Source organism: Mytilus trossulus, chromosome 1 (assembly GCF_036588685.1).
Source record: "Mytilus trossulus isolate FHL-02 chromosome 1, PNRI_Mtr1.1.1.hap1, whole genome shotgun sequence".
Taxonomy (NCBI): Eukaryota; Metazoa; Mollusca; class Bivalvia; order Mytilida; family Mytilidae; genus Mytilus; species Mytilus trossulus.
The window spans coordinates 94578200-94594852 of NC_086373.1; the positions used below are offsets into that span (position 1 = coordinate 94578200).

Below are 16653 nucleotides of genomic sequence, written 5' to 3' on the forward strand. Positions count from 1 at the left end.
ACTTAACTTACCACTAATGGTTCCTTTGGACACTTCATTTCTGGTGACAGGTCAGCTGATGCAGATTTGATTGTGTTAGCATAGGATGAGGAGAGGTACCATGTTACTACATCTGTAGATGTCATTGATCTGTAATTAACAAAATATAATTAAATTCTCTAAATGATTCAAATAATATTTTCAATTGATTTTTAAAAATCATTAAGAAAATACAATAATATTTATTATCTAGTTGAATCAGAAAAAAAGATATTATGTGTGAAACTTTAATGTGAAATGAATTAATGGTTCATTATATCCAGAAAACAAATCAAAATCAGATAAACCTTATTCACAACTATTTTGACTCATGATAATTTAGAATTTCAAATTGTGAATAAACTACTGTGCAAAATACAATGTCTTCAGTCTTTTGGTGTCATTGCGTTGCTGTTTTGTTTTGGATAAATGGAAGAAATACCATGTCTCAAAATGAAAATAGATAAAATAAGAAACCTTGAATATGTTATAAATAAACTATTGGAGTAACTTACTTGACAGAAAATGCATATCCAGTCCATCCTGGTGTAAACTTTGTTGGTGGGTATACTGAAGAGCTGGACTTCGTCACATAATTCTCATAGGATGATGTAATGTAAATATTGTGGTCATTAGTGTTGTTGTATCCAAACCAGGCTGTGTAGTTACCATCAGACTCCTCTGTATAACATCGGAACACTACTACTATAGCATCAGTTTCTCCTGTGCCATCAAACTTGTCAGAATAGTCACCCTGCCCATTGGAACATGGTATGGTACAATGTCCAGGACCAACATAATCTGTAAAAAATAGTTGTTATCTTCCTTTATTATATATTTAGTACAAAATACAGCTATTTTGTATATCTAATAAAGGTTGGTTTTTCCAGTCTGTATCACCTACCCTGTATCACATACCCTGTATCGCATGGTAAAACCCGTTTCGCATACCTTTTTTTTTTTTTTTTTTACATTAAGTCTGTTTTTTGGTTTTTTTTTTGCTTAAGAAAATCTTTCCTCAAAATAGGTAATTTTTTTGAATGACAACATTATTTGGTATGTAACGTCACGAACGTCAAGTTTTCATATTGTAAGTGACGTCACGACGTCATCAAGTTTTCACAACATATTTTTTGGCACACTAAATGCAACTATAAAAAATACAGAACACTCAAATAAATACAATAATAAACAAAATATTTTTAAAATAACAGATTGTAAGGTAACCCAGGTGCTTCAAATAGATAATTTAGCAGTTATTTTAAGGCTTTGAAACAAGACAAAAGCAGAAATGAAGGTTACCCAGCGCTATGGATCAGAAAACAGTTCATATAATATAATACTCTTCTGTTGAAATATATGATAAAGCGTATAATACATGGCAAAATCCGTATCACATGCCCTATCACCCTCGACCAATATCATCCCTCGGGCTGATATTGATGTCTCAGGATGATACGACATATGATATAGATTTTGCCATGTATTATTCTCTATTTAATAATTAATGGAAAAAAACCCTGAAAAAACAGTTATCATATAAAATCTTTTCTTTTAAGAAGAATCATAATGCATTTTTTCTCTCTGTATGGTATAAGTTTTCAAGTAATGAATGTCACATGTTAACAGCATAATTCAAGTGAAACTATTCAAGTATCTTAAGGACGTTAAACCTGAACCTGGTTGTGACAGAACCCACTTTTCCCTAAACATCTGTAAGGGAAATAAAAATAAATAAATGGGGAATGTGTCCATTGAACATATATGATGCCCCAGCATTCATAACATATAAAGGGACATAACTGAAGAACAGTAAAAGTAAAGCTACCCTAATATTTACTTGATCTGTGTACAGACATTATGACAGATGAACAAGGGTCAAACTTTAAGCCCTGTCCACTATGGCTTGGACATAACAAAAGTACCTACCTGGTGTACAGATAGTACAGGATGGTAGATCCCAGCCTGAAACACACTGATCACAAGCATCTCCTGTCCAGTGGCCATTAGTCTCATCATCATTACATTGGCATATGTCTCCACCTAATCAAAATTACAAGTTTTTGTATCTGTATATATATGAGGGTTATAATATTATAAAATATAAAACTTAGAAACAGATTGGAGAATGTGTCAAAGAGACAACAACCAGACCAAAAAGAAAAAAAACATGAATGCTAACAAGATAATGTCCATAGTATAAGCTTTTCAAACATTGTCACTAGCTTCATTAAAATCTGGTAAAGCAATCTACATTGCTTTCATGTTTACAATCATTTTTGACAAAAACTTGCAAATGTGAAGATATACAAAAATGTTTTCAATGTCATACAGTTTAATGCATGTATTGAGATTTATTCTTGGTTATAAATGTTAAACCACAAACTGGGATTCACTTTTAAATTGCAGCACATTCATACAGTTATAGTAATAAAACTTGGTTGTAATTACTAACCTAATTCTGTAGGTTCTCCATGTATACACAATACACTGCAAGTAGTATTGTACCCTATGTAACCAGTCTCACATCTCTCACAGTTGGAACCTTCATAGTGAGTAAGACAGCTACTGCAGGCCAGTCCACCAAATCCATGGTCACATAAACAGGCTGGGGCAGTAGCTCCAGCAGATAGCAAACACTGACCTGAAACAAAATTGGTCTTATATCTAACAGCTTAACAAGGCCAAAAAATGTTTGCCTTGATAATGTACCAGCACTTAAAGCTATCATTGAATGAGAAGTTTTGTTGTTTCACCACATGAGTGGCTCTTTTTAAACAAGTTTCATAGTTATTAACTTGCGATCTTGCTCTTTTTCTATGTTGGATGTAGGGTCCTGTATATAAATTAGACACATTGACACACTGTCTATATATATAATTAACCCCAGTGTATCATTTTGGCAAAGAAAGAGAAGCACAGATAACTGAGCATGCATTTAAATCATCTATGAAATCATCGCTATAGATATATGTCTTTTGTTTTATTAAAGTTCTTAGGTTGCTAATTTTCATAAACTTTTGTTCATACTTATAGCACATTATTCAAGGCATATCATAATTCATACCATTTTCACTACATTTAGGTGTCCCTGGACAAATGAACTCTGAGCAATTCTTTCCTTCAAATCCTCCATTGCAAACACAAACTGACGCATTGTCTTTTCTTGTACAGAGACCGTAGGTACTACAATCTGGTTCACCTGAAATATTGGAGGTAAAATATATATGAAAAGTGCAAATATCAAATATATCAAAGGTGGATATTTTATCAGTATTCTTGAAAATGCAAAATGACAACTTAAAAGCAATAAGATGGGTGAATTAACTAAGAAAGAATACAGTTACATATGAAATACAAACACAAAAAACCTCAAGGCTTTGGCCAACACATATATACATGTAATAGACCACTTTCGAGTTCATCCGTCACGGGAAAAAACTTGTCAATTATACACGCCTTTATGACGTCATTTACCAGATAGAGGGGGTCGCCTGTATCCCTGCACTATTAACGTTCATCAAGCGTCTTAGTGATCGTCATTGTGCAGGATAAACTATAGATAATTGTTGTTCTGTAGGTACTTAATGACAATTCCCTAATGACAGCAGTACTGATTGTCATTTTTGAGAATTAAATTTGCCGAATAATTCGTACAATATAGAATTATAGTTTTCCAACCACTCGCTCACCATTGGAACGGAAGTGACGACACCCCCAAACGCACAAATGACGTTCACTAAAACCAGAGTTTTTGACGGAAATGCATCGAACTCGTAGGTTGTCTATTGATTTGAAACATTAACACATCTCTTCATAGATGTAATAATGGCGAAAACAAAACTTTGACAGAATAAACTACAGAATAAACTTTCACCAATTAACATATTCAAGTCTGATTTTGGTCCAAGAAAATAAAATGTTTGACAACTATTTCAAATTAGCACATAATGTTTGGAAATGCATAGCGTCATGAACATGAATGAAGAACATTTTTATCTGATGACGTCACAATTATGTCTTAATATGTATCGTTTTCACAAAAAGCAATGAAAAATACAGAATTTTTCAAGTATTTAGTCGTTATTTCCATTTTGGAAATATTGTGAGCAGCAAAGAAACTACAAAATAATTTATGAGAAGCCTCGATATATAACTTTTGAGGTAATCTTATCAAATATAAAGTAGTTTCTTGGGTTCGCACATATAGTCCAGTCAAACTAAGATTTAACCTCAAACTAATTGCAACGGAAAATGTTTTTGTTCTAATCTATACCATTATGCCCTTTATATACCAGAAAAAAGTCCCTTAAAATCTAACTTGAGGAAAACTCAAAATCAGAATTTTAAATTTTCTATGAAACTTAACATTGGAAGGAAGGGGAGATAACTCTTGTTAATTATGTCAAGTATGATACTTTGATGGTGTTACAAGTTTGTATTTGACTAAATAATATAATCTTCTACTCATGAAATGTACAAAACTGAAGTGTTACGGGTAGTTTGTTTTTTTTCATGCATTTTTCATTAAAGAAATTGGAAATATGAAGCTGTGTAACCATTTTGAAAAACTAATGTGAAAATTTGGTATTGTTTATATCTGTATATTATACTTTTTCAACAACTTACTTATCTTTAAAACTTTAAACCACAAAAAGAAGAATACATGCTTCATTATTTTTTTATTAAAACTGACATGTTGAAAAATTAAATAAATGGTCAACTAATGAATTATGAAATCTAGATTATAGCTTGATAAAATATATGAAAAAAACTTTAGAGTTCTTTATTATACTCTAAAGACCGCTAAAAAACCAAAAATCAATACATTCCAATAAATAGAAGCGGCAAAGTTATAATTTTGTATCAAATTTTATTGATATTTCTGCCTTTTGCAAGAGTTATCTCCCTTTTCAATGCAAATCTCCATAGTAAGTTTAAATGGTGATTTTTCAAGTCTTCCTCAAGTTAGATTTTATGGGACTTTTTTCTGTGTATATTTGGGGTATAATGCTAAAGATTAAAACTTAAAATCTTCTGTTGCAATTACTTTCGGGTTAGGGTCGTATTTATGCTAGATTGACTGGACTAATACTTTTCCAATCTAAAATCTACTTAAAATTTGATGAAAAACAAGGAAAATGGAGAAATTTTCCAAAATATGCAAATTTGTCATGGTTTGTTGCCATGGTAACTCATTCAATGTGAAATTTGTTTTTATTTTCTGAATGCCTTGTGTAACCTGAGTCTAGTTTAGAAAAAATTATAAATATGAATGATAACTTATAAAGGAGAAGGTCCGGTAAGGATTGATTTTGGCCTCAAATTTCAGGTTCATCTGACAAAAGATTTTGACCACTTTTTAAACAATTAAGTATCTATTTCACTTTATTCAATTAGTATATGTGAAAGATTTTAACTGATTTAGTCATTAAAAACCATTCGATTCAAGCTCAAATATGAAAAATGTACCAAATATGCCGAAAAATGTCACTTTATAAATGGTTTTTGTCAAAAATGAAAGTGGCCGCATCCGTGTTCATCAACAACCTTTAGATATGTTATGTATTATCATAAAATACAATTTACATTTCAATATTACAGATGAACACGAATGCGGCCACTTTCGTTTTACACGGAAACTGTCTAAAATTTAACTAAAATGCTAGAATTTTGAAGATTTCAGTAATTTAGCATGACTTAATGGTGCTACAACCCGATATATGTGCATTGTATTGTCAAAAACAGCCCATATTTATGTAGCAGAAGCATTCTTTTGTTCAATAAATAACTAAAAATCTATAATTAAACAATTTTGTAAAACTGCTATATTTTGGGGCCAAAAAGGGGTCTTACCGGACCTACTCCTTTGCAGTAATATTTTGGCCAAATAAGGGCCTTATTGCCACTACTCCATTGATTGTTAAATTATAACCTAACTCATTTTTAAAAAAATCTCCTTTTCTAATGTTAAAGTAACTAAATCCTACAATACAACACCAACCTGGACAATCCAGCTGTTCACAGTGATCTCCCTTGTATCCCTCTTCACACAAGCATGTGTCGTTCATACACTGTCCAACATTAGAACACAGAGTGTCACAGTTAGAACCAGAGTAGCATGGGTCACACTGACAGTTGGAGGTAAATGGTGGATATTCTATACCATGTATACAATCATACTGACAGGCTGGTCCCATTGACAATGTACAGTTTACACAAGTTGGGCTGTCATTCAGTAAAATACATTCACCTAGAAAGAAAAAAAATCTAATGCATTAATACTAAAAAAGACTTTTTATCAATATATCAGCAAATTATATATCAGAGTTGCCTAAAAGAAGAAAGAACAAGATTTTTTGTTCTAAATTTCAAAATCTGCAATTTTTGTTATTTCCTCTTTCGAGAGATTTGACAATCAAAACGATGTTATAAAGAGTAAAAAATATAATAGAACTTACATAGCTGAACCCCTTAAGAATTATGGACTAAGAATCTATTAAACTTATTGTTATCTCTAATAACTGATATAAAGTATAGTTATTACCTCTTCTACTACAATCAGGGTCTCCCGGACAGTCTGGTAATTCACATCCTTCACCTTGCCATCCATAATTACATTCACATTTCTGGTCAGCTAAGATACAGGTTCCCTGTCCTGTACAGGATCCTTTCTCTGGTTGTTCAGGGTCACCAGGACATCCTCTTGTGCTACAATCATCACCTAAAAAATACATGTTCAAAGTTTTACATACTGTGAAAGCACTTTAATTCGTGGGTATCAATTTTCGTGGTTTGGGCAATATTTACATGTTCGTGGGTTTTATAATTCGTGGATTTTCGTTTTCATAAAAAATAATAATTGAAAAATGAAAGTCTTGATTGAAGGAAATTGCAAAGTAAACATTGACCCGTGTAAATCGTAATGTTAACACTTATTAATCCAAGATAAAGTGCTCAACAAATTAAAGACCACCACAGGTGTTTATTAGGCCATAAACATGTCGCCTGAAGAAAACAGTAACATACACAAATGCTATAAACGTATCTTGAATTGCGAAATAATTCTTATCAAAATCAAGCCCAGCATGAAATTATTATATCCCATATGAACGAGAACTTTGAGGATATAAAATGTACACTTTATCATACTATCATATCAATACCGGAAATATGACTTTCATCGATTAAAAATATTTTTTATGAGAATTAAAAGATCAAAAGTTGTACAGATTAGGTTATTAAAGATTAAATGATTATAATCCTGCATGCAGTTGTAGTTCTGTGACTGCTTTTAACGTATTCTCAGATATGGCTTTATTCAATATACTATCTTGATCATATCATTGGTCAAACCGATGGGGATCTTTTCATTTCTTGAAGGACTTTCTATACTATATTTATTAGTATAGAAAGTGACTGTTTGGACAATTGTTGTTTTATTTCGTTGGACACTTAAACTCGTGGATAAAGTCATCCACGAAAACCACGAAAATTGGTACCCCACGAATAAAAGTACTTTCACAGTAATTTATCATGTACTTTTCAGCTTTGTTCATTCTAATTTTTGTTTTTGGTTATTTATAGAATAATTTAGAAGAGAGGTCAGTCATTACTACCTTGCTTCATCTAACATAACAAACTGAATAACTGAAAATATAATATTGAGATATAAAATAAAATAAAATACAAGTTGATACTGACAAAACTCTGTGTGGAAAAGAATAACAATTTTGGAAAGTACACCTAATTGTCCCATACAGAATGCTCATTTCTATGACATTTATCAAGATATACTGAGCCAAAAAAGTTTAGCAACACTTTTTTTTATTTTTTTTTTCGTTGTTACTTGAAAAAAAATTATTTAAACATCATTGATATAATCCTTAGTTTTACCTGTAATTTAAAACAGTCGTACTTTTTTCCTGGTTATTTATTTTGCGCCATTTCAGCTTTGCACGTGGATCTGAGGTTTTACCTTCTGTACCCATACTTTTAAAACGATATTAAAAATTTCTTTTTCACTAATGATCAGAAAGAATCTATTGGTAAGAAAAACACATACCCATTTGAAAAAAATGCATGGGCCGTCAACCAGGCCTCCCCGAAGATGACCGTCAGAAAGCTGTTGAAAAAGTTGATGCCAGAATGAGGGTTGCTGACATCATGGCTTGATTAAATGTGCATAAGGCAACAGTTTAGAGACAAACAAACAGATATAGCCAAATTGCAACTGCGCAGGATAGGCCAATATCTTGTAGACCAAAAAAAAACTATCGTCAAGGGAGGAGCGCTACCTTCACTTTACGTCAATACATGACAAGTTTTTTCCGGCAAAAAAGTAGTGCATTGACTAAAGGCAGCTGCTGGTGTGCCTGTTAATCCTTCATTGGTGCACTTAGGGCATGGCTGAGAAATTGATTTTGAATAACACTATACTCATTTCCGCATTTTGACCCTCCCGCGCTCCATACAAAGAAAGTTCTAATGAATGTGAGTGATAAACATTCATGTTGCTTCTGACATATCATAATTCCTTTTTGTTATTATTAAAACTATATGTTGTTATGATTTTGTAAGAAATAAAATTTCACATTTTTGTTGCTAAACTTTTTTGGCTCAATATATATACTTCAAATACCATATCTATATAATATTTAATTGAATACTATACTAGCTAGTTACCCAGTGAAATATTTTGGCACTGTTAATGAGTTATTCATGGTATATATATTTTTTAAACCAAGTACTTACCCCACCAAGCTTCATCACATGTGCAGGTATTGTTGTCACATGATCCATGGCCTCCACACAGCTGGTTACATCCAGTTCCAGAATAACATGAATCACATACACAGGTAAAGTCTGACTGTGGAGTTCCGTAGACACATGGCAGGTCACATGAGTATCCTGTCCAATCAGCATTACAAATACAAGTTGGATAAGCTGTTGCTGCACTGCAGTTACCACGATCATTACAATCTGGGTCACCAGGGCAGTCTGGGATACTACAATCATCCCCATACCAACCAGGACTACAGAAGCATTGATGTGTGACCGTATTACAGTCACCATGTCCACTACATGGTTCTCCTACTCCCACACAGAGATGGTCTTTACACGTGTCACCCCAGTAACCACTCTGACAAATGCATGTCTCATTATCACATGTACCAAAGCCATTACAGATAATATCACATGAATCACCCGAGGCACATTTACTGTCACAGACACAGTTCCCACTGTCCATTGGTTCCTGGATGCCATTACATACAGTGTTACAGGACTCTCCCATCCAACCTTTCTCACAGCTGGTACACCTTGGTCTTGCCAAGGATACATTACAGTAACCTTTGTAGTTACAATTGTCAAGACAGTCTGATTCTTCACAACCATCACCCTTCCATCCATCATAACAAATACACTTTCCTACAGCAACATTGCACTCTCCATTCCCGCTGCAATCCTTTCCAAAGCCAGGACATCCTGGTTTTTCACAATAATCTCCACGTCCACCATTAAATCCACAATCACATGTTCCATCAGTGCAGTTTCCAGTTCCAGAACATTCTAATTGACATGTGTAATCATTGTAACAGCTGTCACAGACACATGTCTGGTTCTTCACTATTCCGTGTTCACAATTATACTGACAAGCATAACCAAAGTAAGAGGAATTACAGCTACATGCAGGTTCATCATCTAGGACAACACAACTTCCCTGTCCATTACAGGCCTGGGGACATGATGGTACATGACATCCAATACCTTTCCATCCTTCTTCACAAATACATTTACCAGTGGCAGCATTGCAATCTCCATGACCAGAACAATCCTCATTATACCCTGGACATCCTCTTGTCTCACACCAGTCACCACGGTAACCATTAAATCCACAGTCACATGTGGTGTTGTGACAGATACCCTGACCAGAGCAAAGCTGATTACATTCCACACCACTGTAACAAAAGTCGCATTGGCAGGTCCAAATACCATCAAATGATCTGACAGGAGTTCCATGGACACATTTATGTTCACAAGAATCTCCTATATATGGATACTGGCAGTCTAAACATCTTGGATTCCCTCCTTCTGGTGGAACACCACATGTTGAGTTGATTCCATTACAGTCTGGATTCCCTGGACAATCAGGTACTTCACATGCTTGACCACTCCAGTATTGATCACACTCACAGCCTCCAGTAGCAAGGTTACAGGTACCATGACCTTCACATCTCTCAGGCCAACCTGGACAACTAGGTTCATCACATCTTACTCCTTCATATAATCCATAATAATTACATTCACAGTTTCCATCATTGTCACATGACCCATGACTTGAACACTCGAGATGACAGCTGATCCCTGTAATACATGGTTTGTCACAGACACATTCATTGTCCACGTTGGTTCCATTGAGACATGCTATCTGACAGTACTCTCCAGACCAATCATCATTACACTGACATTTACCACCATCAGTACAATTACCATGGTCAGGACCTGAAAAATACAAAATATCAGAAGCATCAGTACAATTACCATGGTCAGGACCTGAAAAATACAAAATATCAGAAGCATCAGTACAATTACCATGGTCAGGACCTGAAAAATTCAAAATATCAGAAGCATCAGAACAATTACCATGGTCAGGACCTGAAAAATACAAAATATCAGAAGCATCAGTACAATTACCATGGTCAGGACCTGAAAAATACAAAATACCAGAAGCATCAAAACAATTCCCATGGTCAGGACCTGAAAAATACAAAATATCAGAAGCATCAGTACAATTACCATGGTCAGGACCTGAAAAATACAAAATATCAGAAGCATCAGTACAATTACCATGGTCAGGACCTAAAAATACAAAATATCAGAAGCATCAGTACAATTACCATGATCAGGACCTAAAAATACAAAATATCAGAAGCATCAGTACAATTCCCATGGTCAGGACCTGAAAAATACAAAATATCAGAAGCATCAGTACAATTTACATGGTCAAGACCTGAAAAATACAAAATATCAGAAGCATCAGTACAATTACCATGGTCAGGACCTAAAAATACAAAATATCAGAAGCATCAGTACAATTTACATGGTCAGGACCTGAAAAATACAAAATATCAGAAGCATCAGTACAATTCCCATGGTCAGGACCTGAAAAATACAAAATATCAGAAGCATCAGTACAATCATCATGGTCAGGACCTGAAAAATACAAAATATCAGAAGCATCAGTACAATGACCATGGTCAGGACCTGAAAATACAAAATATCAGAAGCATCAGTACAATTAACCATGGTCAGGACCTGAAAAATACAAAATATCAGAAGCATCAGTACAATTACCATGATCAGGACCTGAAAATACAAAATATCAGAAGCATCAGTACAATTACCATGATCAGGACCTGAAAAATACAAAATATCAGAAGCATCAGTACAATGACCATGGTCAGAACCTGAAAATACAAAATATCAGTACAATTAACAATGGTCAGTAAATTTCAGAACCTGACAATTACAAACTACAGGATAGTGATGGAAGCCACCAAAAATGATTGACAGCAAGTAGTTTTATTTTTTGCGGTTGTAAAATTTAGGGATTTCTGTGCAACTAGTTTCTGGTAGAGCTGAATAATCTTGCAAAGTATAACTATAAAATTTATTGGCAAAGCACTATCATAAATCACAATGAATATAAGCTGTAATTATCAAGTAAAGATGAAGTTGCTGCCCTTTGTATACATGTATCTAGATTTTTCTATAGTGCATCAGTCAATTTCTAAATTGTTTTCCTTCAATTTTTTAAGGGTCATACAAGACATTTTTTTGGTCATTGTTTTTATAAATTCATTGTAAAATTTAACTGACGTCAGTTATAGCTAAGGTCTATAAATTATTTTGATGTGAAAAGTACCCTTACCACTACACTCAGGTGTCCCTGGACAGCTAGGTATTGCACAATCATCTCCCTTCCAGCCAGGTTCACATGTACACATGCCTAGAGCACTGTTACAGCTACCATGTGCATTACATGCCCCATCTTCTCCTGGACATCCTGATTCCTGACACTTGTCTGCAACCCAGCTGTTTCCTGCAAACAAACAGCATTTTTTGTACAAACGTTCTAATGCAATTAATTCTACCCTTAAATTTGCCAGACTGTTTCAAGATAAATTTCCTTTGTTTATCACAACACATCTTTCTAATTGTGGACTTAAATATATTCATTCTATTAATTGAGACTTTCCTTTCAAGAAATAAATAAAGCACATTTAAATATTTTCATATTTCACTCCGTATGGCCACAAATATGCCACAAGACATTTTTGACATAATGAAAACACAATACAAAACTATTCAGTTGTCTGTTCCAGCAAAAAATATTCTTCACTGGTATTTTTTGTTGATGATTTTTGAGTGGCATTGTTAGTCTGCTCCTTATTTATGATTTAACCATTGAAGAAAAAATGCACAACATATATTTTCAATTTATTTATATACAAGGGTCATAATTTCCTTAAACTATGCTCAACCAGAACAGAACTCAAACTTAGTCTGTAACTTATTCTGATACAATAAACCAAATCTCTATCAATAAATAAAAGATTTTATAGAAAACAATGAGGAAACCTTGGACTAACGCTTAAACAGACTGATAGTTGACCCATATTTCAAACCTATAGTCCACTTTGGCTTCTCTTTTAGGGATTAAAATATAATATTCACCTGGTTCTGTTGTAAAACAGTCACATGTTTCGTTGACACAATCTCCATGTCCAGAACATTCCAGTTCACAGTAAGCTCCAGTGTAACAGGAATCACAGTGACAGAAATCATTGGCTGAGTTTACGTAACCATGGACACAGGCTTTACTGCAGTCTTCACTGTACCAACCCTGCAAAGCATTTGTATATGATTAACTTTTTCACTTTAACAGAATACTGATGATATATTCATTATACCACAGATACCTGATGCATTGATATCAAGCCTACTAAAAGAAGAGACCATTTTTTTTGAGTGGCAACTTTTCTGAAACCATACAAAGTCGGAAATTTAAGTGATATGACGCATAAATGTAGTGTTCTGTACTTTATTAATTTGTCTTTGATTTAATCTTTTTCCACAGAAAATGCCAATTTAAAAAATAATATCCAAATATTGAGACCGTCATCAATCCCTGTATTATAGCTGTCGACATACTGGCTGCAAAATTTTTAAACTTTTTTCACTTGCCCAATTGTACTGCAATTTTACAGGCATCTAGTACTTTTAAATTTAATACAATTTATGGAGAAATATATTTATCTTAAAGTTAAAGTGAAGACAGGAATATTGTAACTTCAAATGTAAGGAGTAGATAGAAACATTGTTATATCAGGAGGTTTAATGTAGAAAATTTCTACATCAAAATTAAAGGATTTTTTAAAACTATTATATCTCAAACCCTTCATTGTCTTGGTGACATCTTTTACATATGCCTAAACTGAAGTCCTGTTTTATTTTGAGTACTTACATTTTTACAGTCACATTCTGGTATATCTCTTTCTGTTCCATTACAGAAACCATTGCCCTCACAGCCACCAGGACAGTCAGGGATGTCACAGGCATCTCCAGTCCAACCTGAAATTCAACAATATAACTAAATAATGTTATAATAAACAGCCAGAGAGATAGCAGTCCTACTGCATACTGAAATAAAAGTCATGTAGCAAACAATTTAAGCAAAATAGATAAATGTTACAGATAGTCCCACAGAACTCAGTCCTTCAGCAAACACATAAATCAGGTAAGGAAACTCTGTTACAGAAAATAATGTCACTACACACCTTCATTAGACAGATATTTAATTGTTTTTTTTATATGCTTGCAACCTTGTATCCAAATATGACAAAATGTGAAACATTTAAAAAAAAAAATTCAGATAACTACCGTAAATGTATTTTCATTGGCATTTTAAAAAATGTGTTAAATCATGTGCCTCTGTTTCTAGTCTATAAACATACCTGGTATACAAGTACATAGTTGTAGAGCTGAGTTACATGTTCCATGCTGAGTACAATCTTCTGTTAGCCCTGGACAGCCTTGTATCTCACACTTTGATCCTCGCCATGCCACATCACACATACAATGAGTTCCATTACATGCACCATGACCATTACATTCCAGGTTACAGCCTAGTCCATTATAACAAGAATGGCATTCACAATGTCCGCTGTTGTGAGGTACCTGTGTTCCGTTTACACAGAAGTCAGCACAAGCTGGTCCCATCCAACCTGAGATACAGTCTAGACATTTTGGGGGATCCAGTGTTGAGTTACAGATTCCTCTGTCATTACAGTCAGGTTCACCTGGACAATCAGGTATTTCACATCCGTCACCAGTCCAGCCAGGGAAGCAGTCACAATTGTGAGTGATTGAGTTACAAATTCCATGTTTACTACAGCTCTCCCCTATTCCTGGACATCCTGGCACATCACAGAAGGAACCCCACCAGTTAACATCACAGTTACACTCATCACCAATGATCTTACCATGGTCTGAACATTCTGAGTCACAGTTAATACCCACCCAGCCTGGATTACATGTACAGTTGTTAGCACCAACTGGAATAACTTCACCATTCACACAAGGCTCTTCACAGGAATGGCCATACCAATCAGAGTTACATCTGTTAATATATAATTCAAGGAAATGAATTGCATTTCTACATTTTCAACTACTGTTTTATTTGTATGTTGAAAGTTTAGCATACCATATTTAAATCTAAAGGTGACCATCATAAATTACTACCACTTAGCCAACTTTGTAATCTTATGTGTAAAATCTCAGATTGATTAAAGCTCTCAAGATTCACGTTCAGCTCGTTATTGAATGTTACTTCTGTATCACACTAATTGAAGTAAGAAAACAGTGTTAATTGCTAATTGACAGCTAAATAGAGTCGATTTGTTTATTTATACCTGCATTCAGGTGGGTCTACAGTATCATTACACATTCCATGGTTATTACAGTCAGGGGTACCAGCACAATCAGCATATTCACATCCTATACCAGTCCATCCTGGTCTACAGGTACAAGTGTGTGTGGCACTTTCACATCCACCTGAGATAATAGTAAAATATATTAATTCATAATATCAGTAAACAAGCATCATGATTTTTTATACTGATTTCCTGATTTAATAAAATAGTAAGAAGGAACATTATTGCGATTTTGTCATTTACGACTAAAATGCAATTTTAATTTTTCCCATTTTTCTGTCTGATTCATATAAAGAATTTCAAAAGGTAAGTTTAAATTATTGCAATGATATAAACCCTGTAACATTTTCGCAACAATAAAAACATCACAAAAGTTTCTGAATTTACAGTACCAAATCAGACATCAATAAGGTTTCACAAATTTTAAAAGCTTCCAAAACTTATCTGATCAAGGTTCTTTCCTGTAACATCTATGTCTTTTGATGTATTCTACCTCTTAGAGTTCAGATAAAAATAATAGTTATCAATTTCCATGTATATTACCTCTATCTGAGCAATCCAATTTACGTAAACCAGGACATCCAGGAATGTCACATAAATCTCCTTTCCATCCTGTGACATAATCACATTCACACACTCCATCTACAATGTTACCATTCTCAGAACATTCAGAGTTACATCCCACTCCAGCGAAACCAGGATCACATAGACAGTACCCAGAGTTCATAGGTGTCTGAGTCCCATTAACACAGGGATCATTACAAGCTGGTCCCATCCAGTCTTTCGTACAGTTCTGACATTCTGGAGGATCAAAACCCCACTCATCACAAGTACCACGGTCAAAACAGTTTGGTTCTCCAGGGCAATCAGCAACATGGCAAGCCACACCCATCCAACCAGCAAAACACTGGCATGTTTTATCTTCACTGTTACAATCACCATGTCCACTGCACTCTAGGTCAGTTGAAGGATGTCTGGGACATCCTGGTACTTCACAATATGTTCCACTCCAGCCAACCAGAGGATCACAATAACATTCAAATTTACCGTCACACACACCATTACCAGAACACTGTATATCACACCCTGCTCCATGGTAACATGTGGTATTACATACACAAGCTGTGTTGTTTACATTTGGGGTGCCATGGATACAGGGGTCATTACATGCAGGTCCAACCCATCCAACTTCACAGTTAACACATTTTGGTGGATTGTATGTAGGGTCACATAATCCACGATCATTGCAGTTAGGTTCACCTGGACAGTCTGGGTCACCACAACCTGTGTCTTCATCTTAAGAAAAGAAAATTAAGATTACACTGTGAATTTAAACAATCAATCATTTGGTTTTTATAATAAAGAGTGTGGGTATGATGTCACTGAGACTGCAAACCAATTTGCAAATAATGTACAACCACATATAATTGAATGCATTTTTTATTGCGATACTTGAAGGATGGACAAATATGAGATTAATTATAGCCATTTCAGTAAAAATTAGTATACAGATATATCTTTCAGCTTTCCAGGTTTTTATTATTTGCGGTATTCAACCAGTCGCAATATTCGCATCGATAAAAACTTTGCAAAAATCCTGAATTTACATTAAATATGTCATATAGCATATTTTCCTTAA

At 34.3% G+C, this 16653-nt stretch overlaps 1 protein-coding gene across 1 annotated transcript in view; it reads right to left on the reverse strand.

Moving 5' to 3' along the window:
• Window positions 1-16653, reverse strand: part of LOC134704886 (uncharacterized) — a 158710-nt gene that overhangs the window by 14372 nt on the left and 127685 nt on the right. The window contains exons 90-103 of the mRNA XM_063563671.1: window positions 15558-16310; window positions 14994-15135; window positions 14037-14701; window positions 13547-13653; window positions 12757-12925; window positions 11951-12121; window positions 8773-10521; window positions 6566-6742; window positions 6023-6271; window positions 3086-3220; window positions 2474-2662; window positions 1948-2061; window positions 534-819; window positions 12-129 (exon numbers count right to left, since the gene is read on the reverse strand). Of these exons, the coding sequence (XP_063419741.1) occupies window positions 12-129; window positions 534-819; window positions 1948-2061; window positions 2474-2662; window positions 3086-3220; window positions 6023-6271; window positions 6566-6742; window positions 8773-10521; window positions 11951-12121; window positions 12757-12925; window positions 13547-13653; window positions 14037-14701; window positions 14994-15135; window positions 15558-16310 (5024 nt within the window). The remainder of the gene's footprint in view (window positions 1-11; window positions 130-533; window positions 820-1947; window positions 2062-2473; window positions 2663-3085; window positions 3221-6022; window positions 6272-6565; window positions 6743-8772; window positions 10522-11950; window positions 12122-12756; window positions 12926-13546; window positions 13654-14036; window positions 14702-14993; window positions 15136-15557; window positions 16311-16653) is intronic.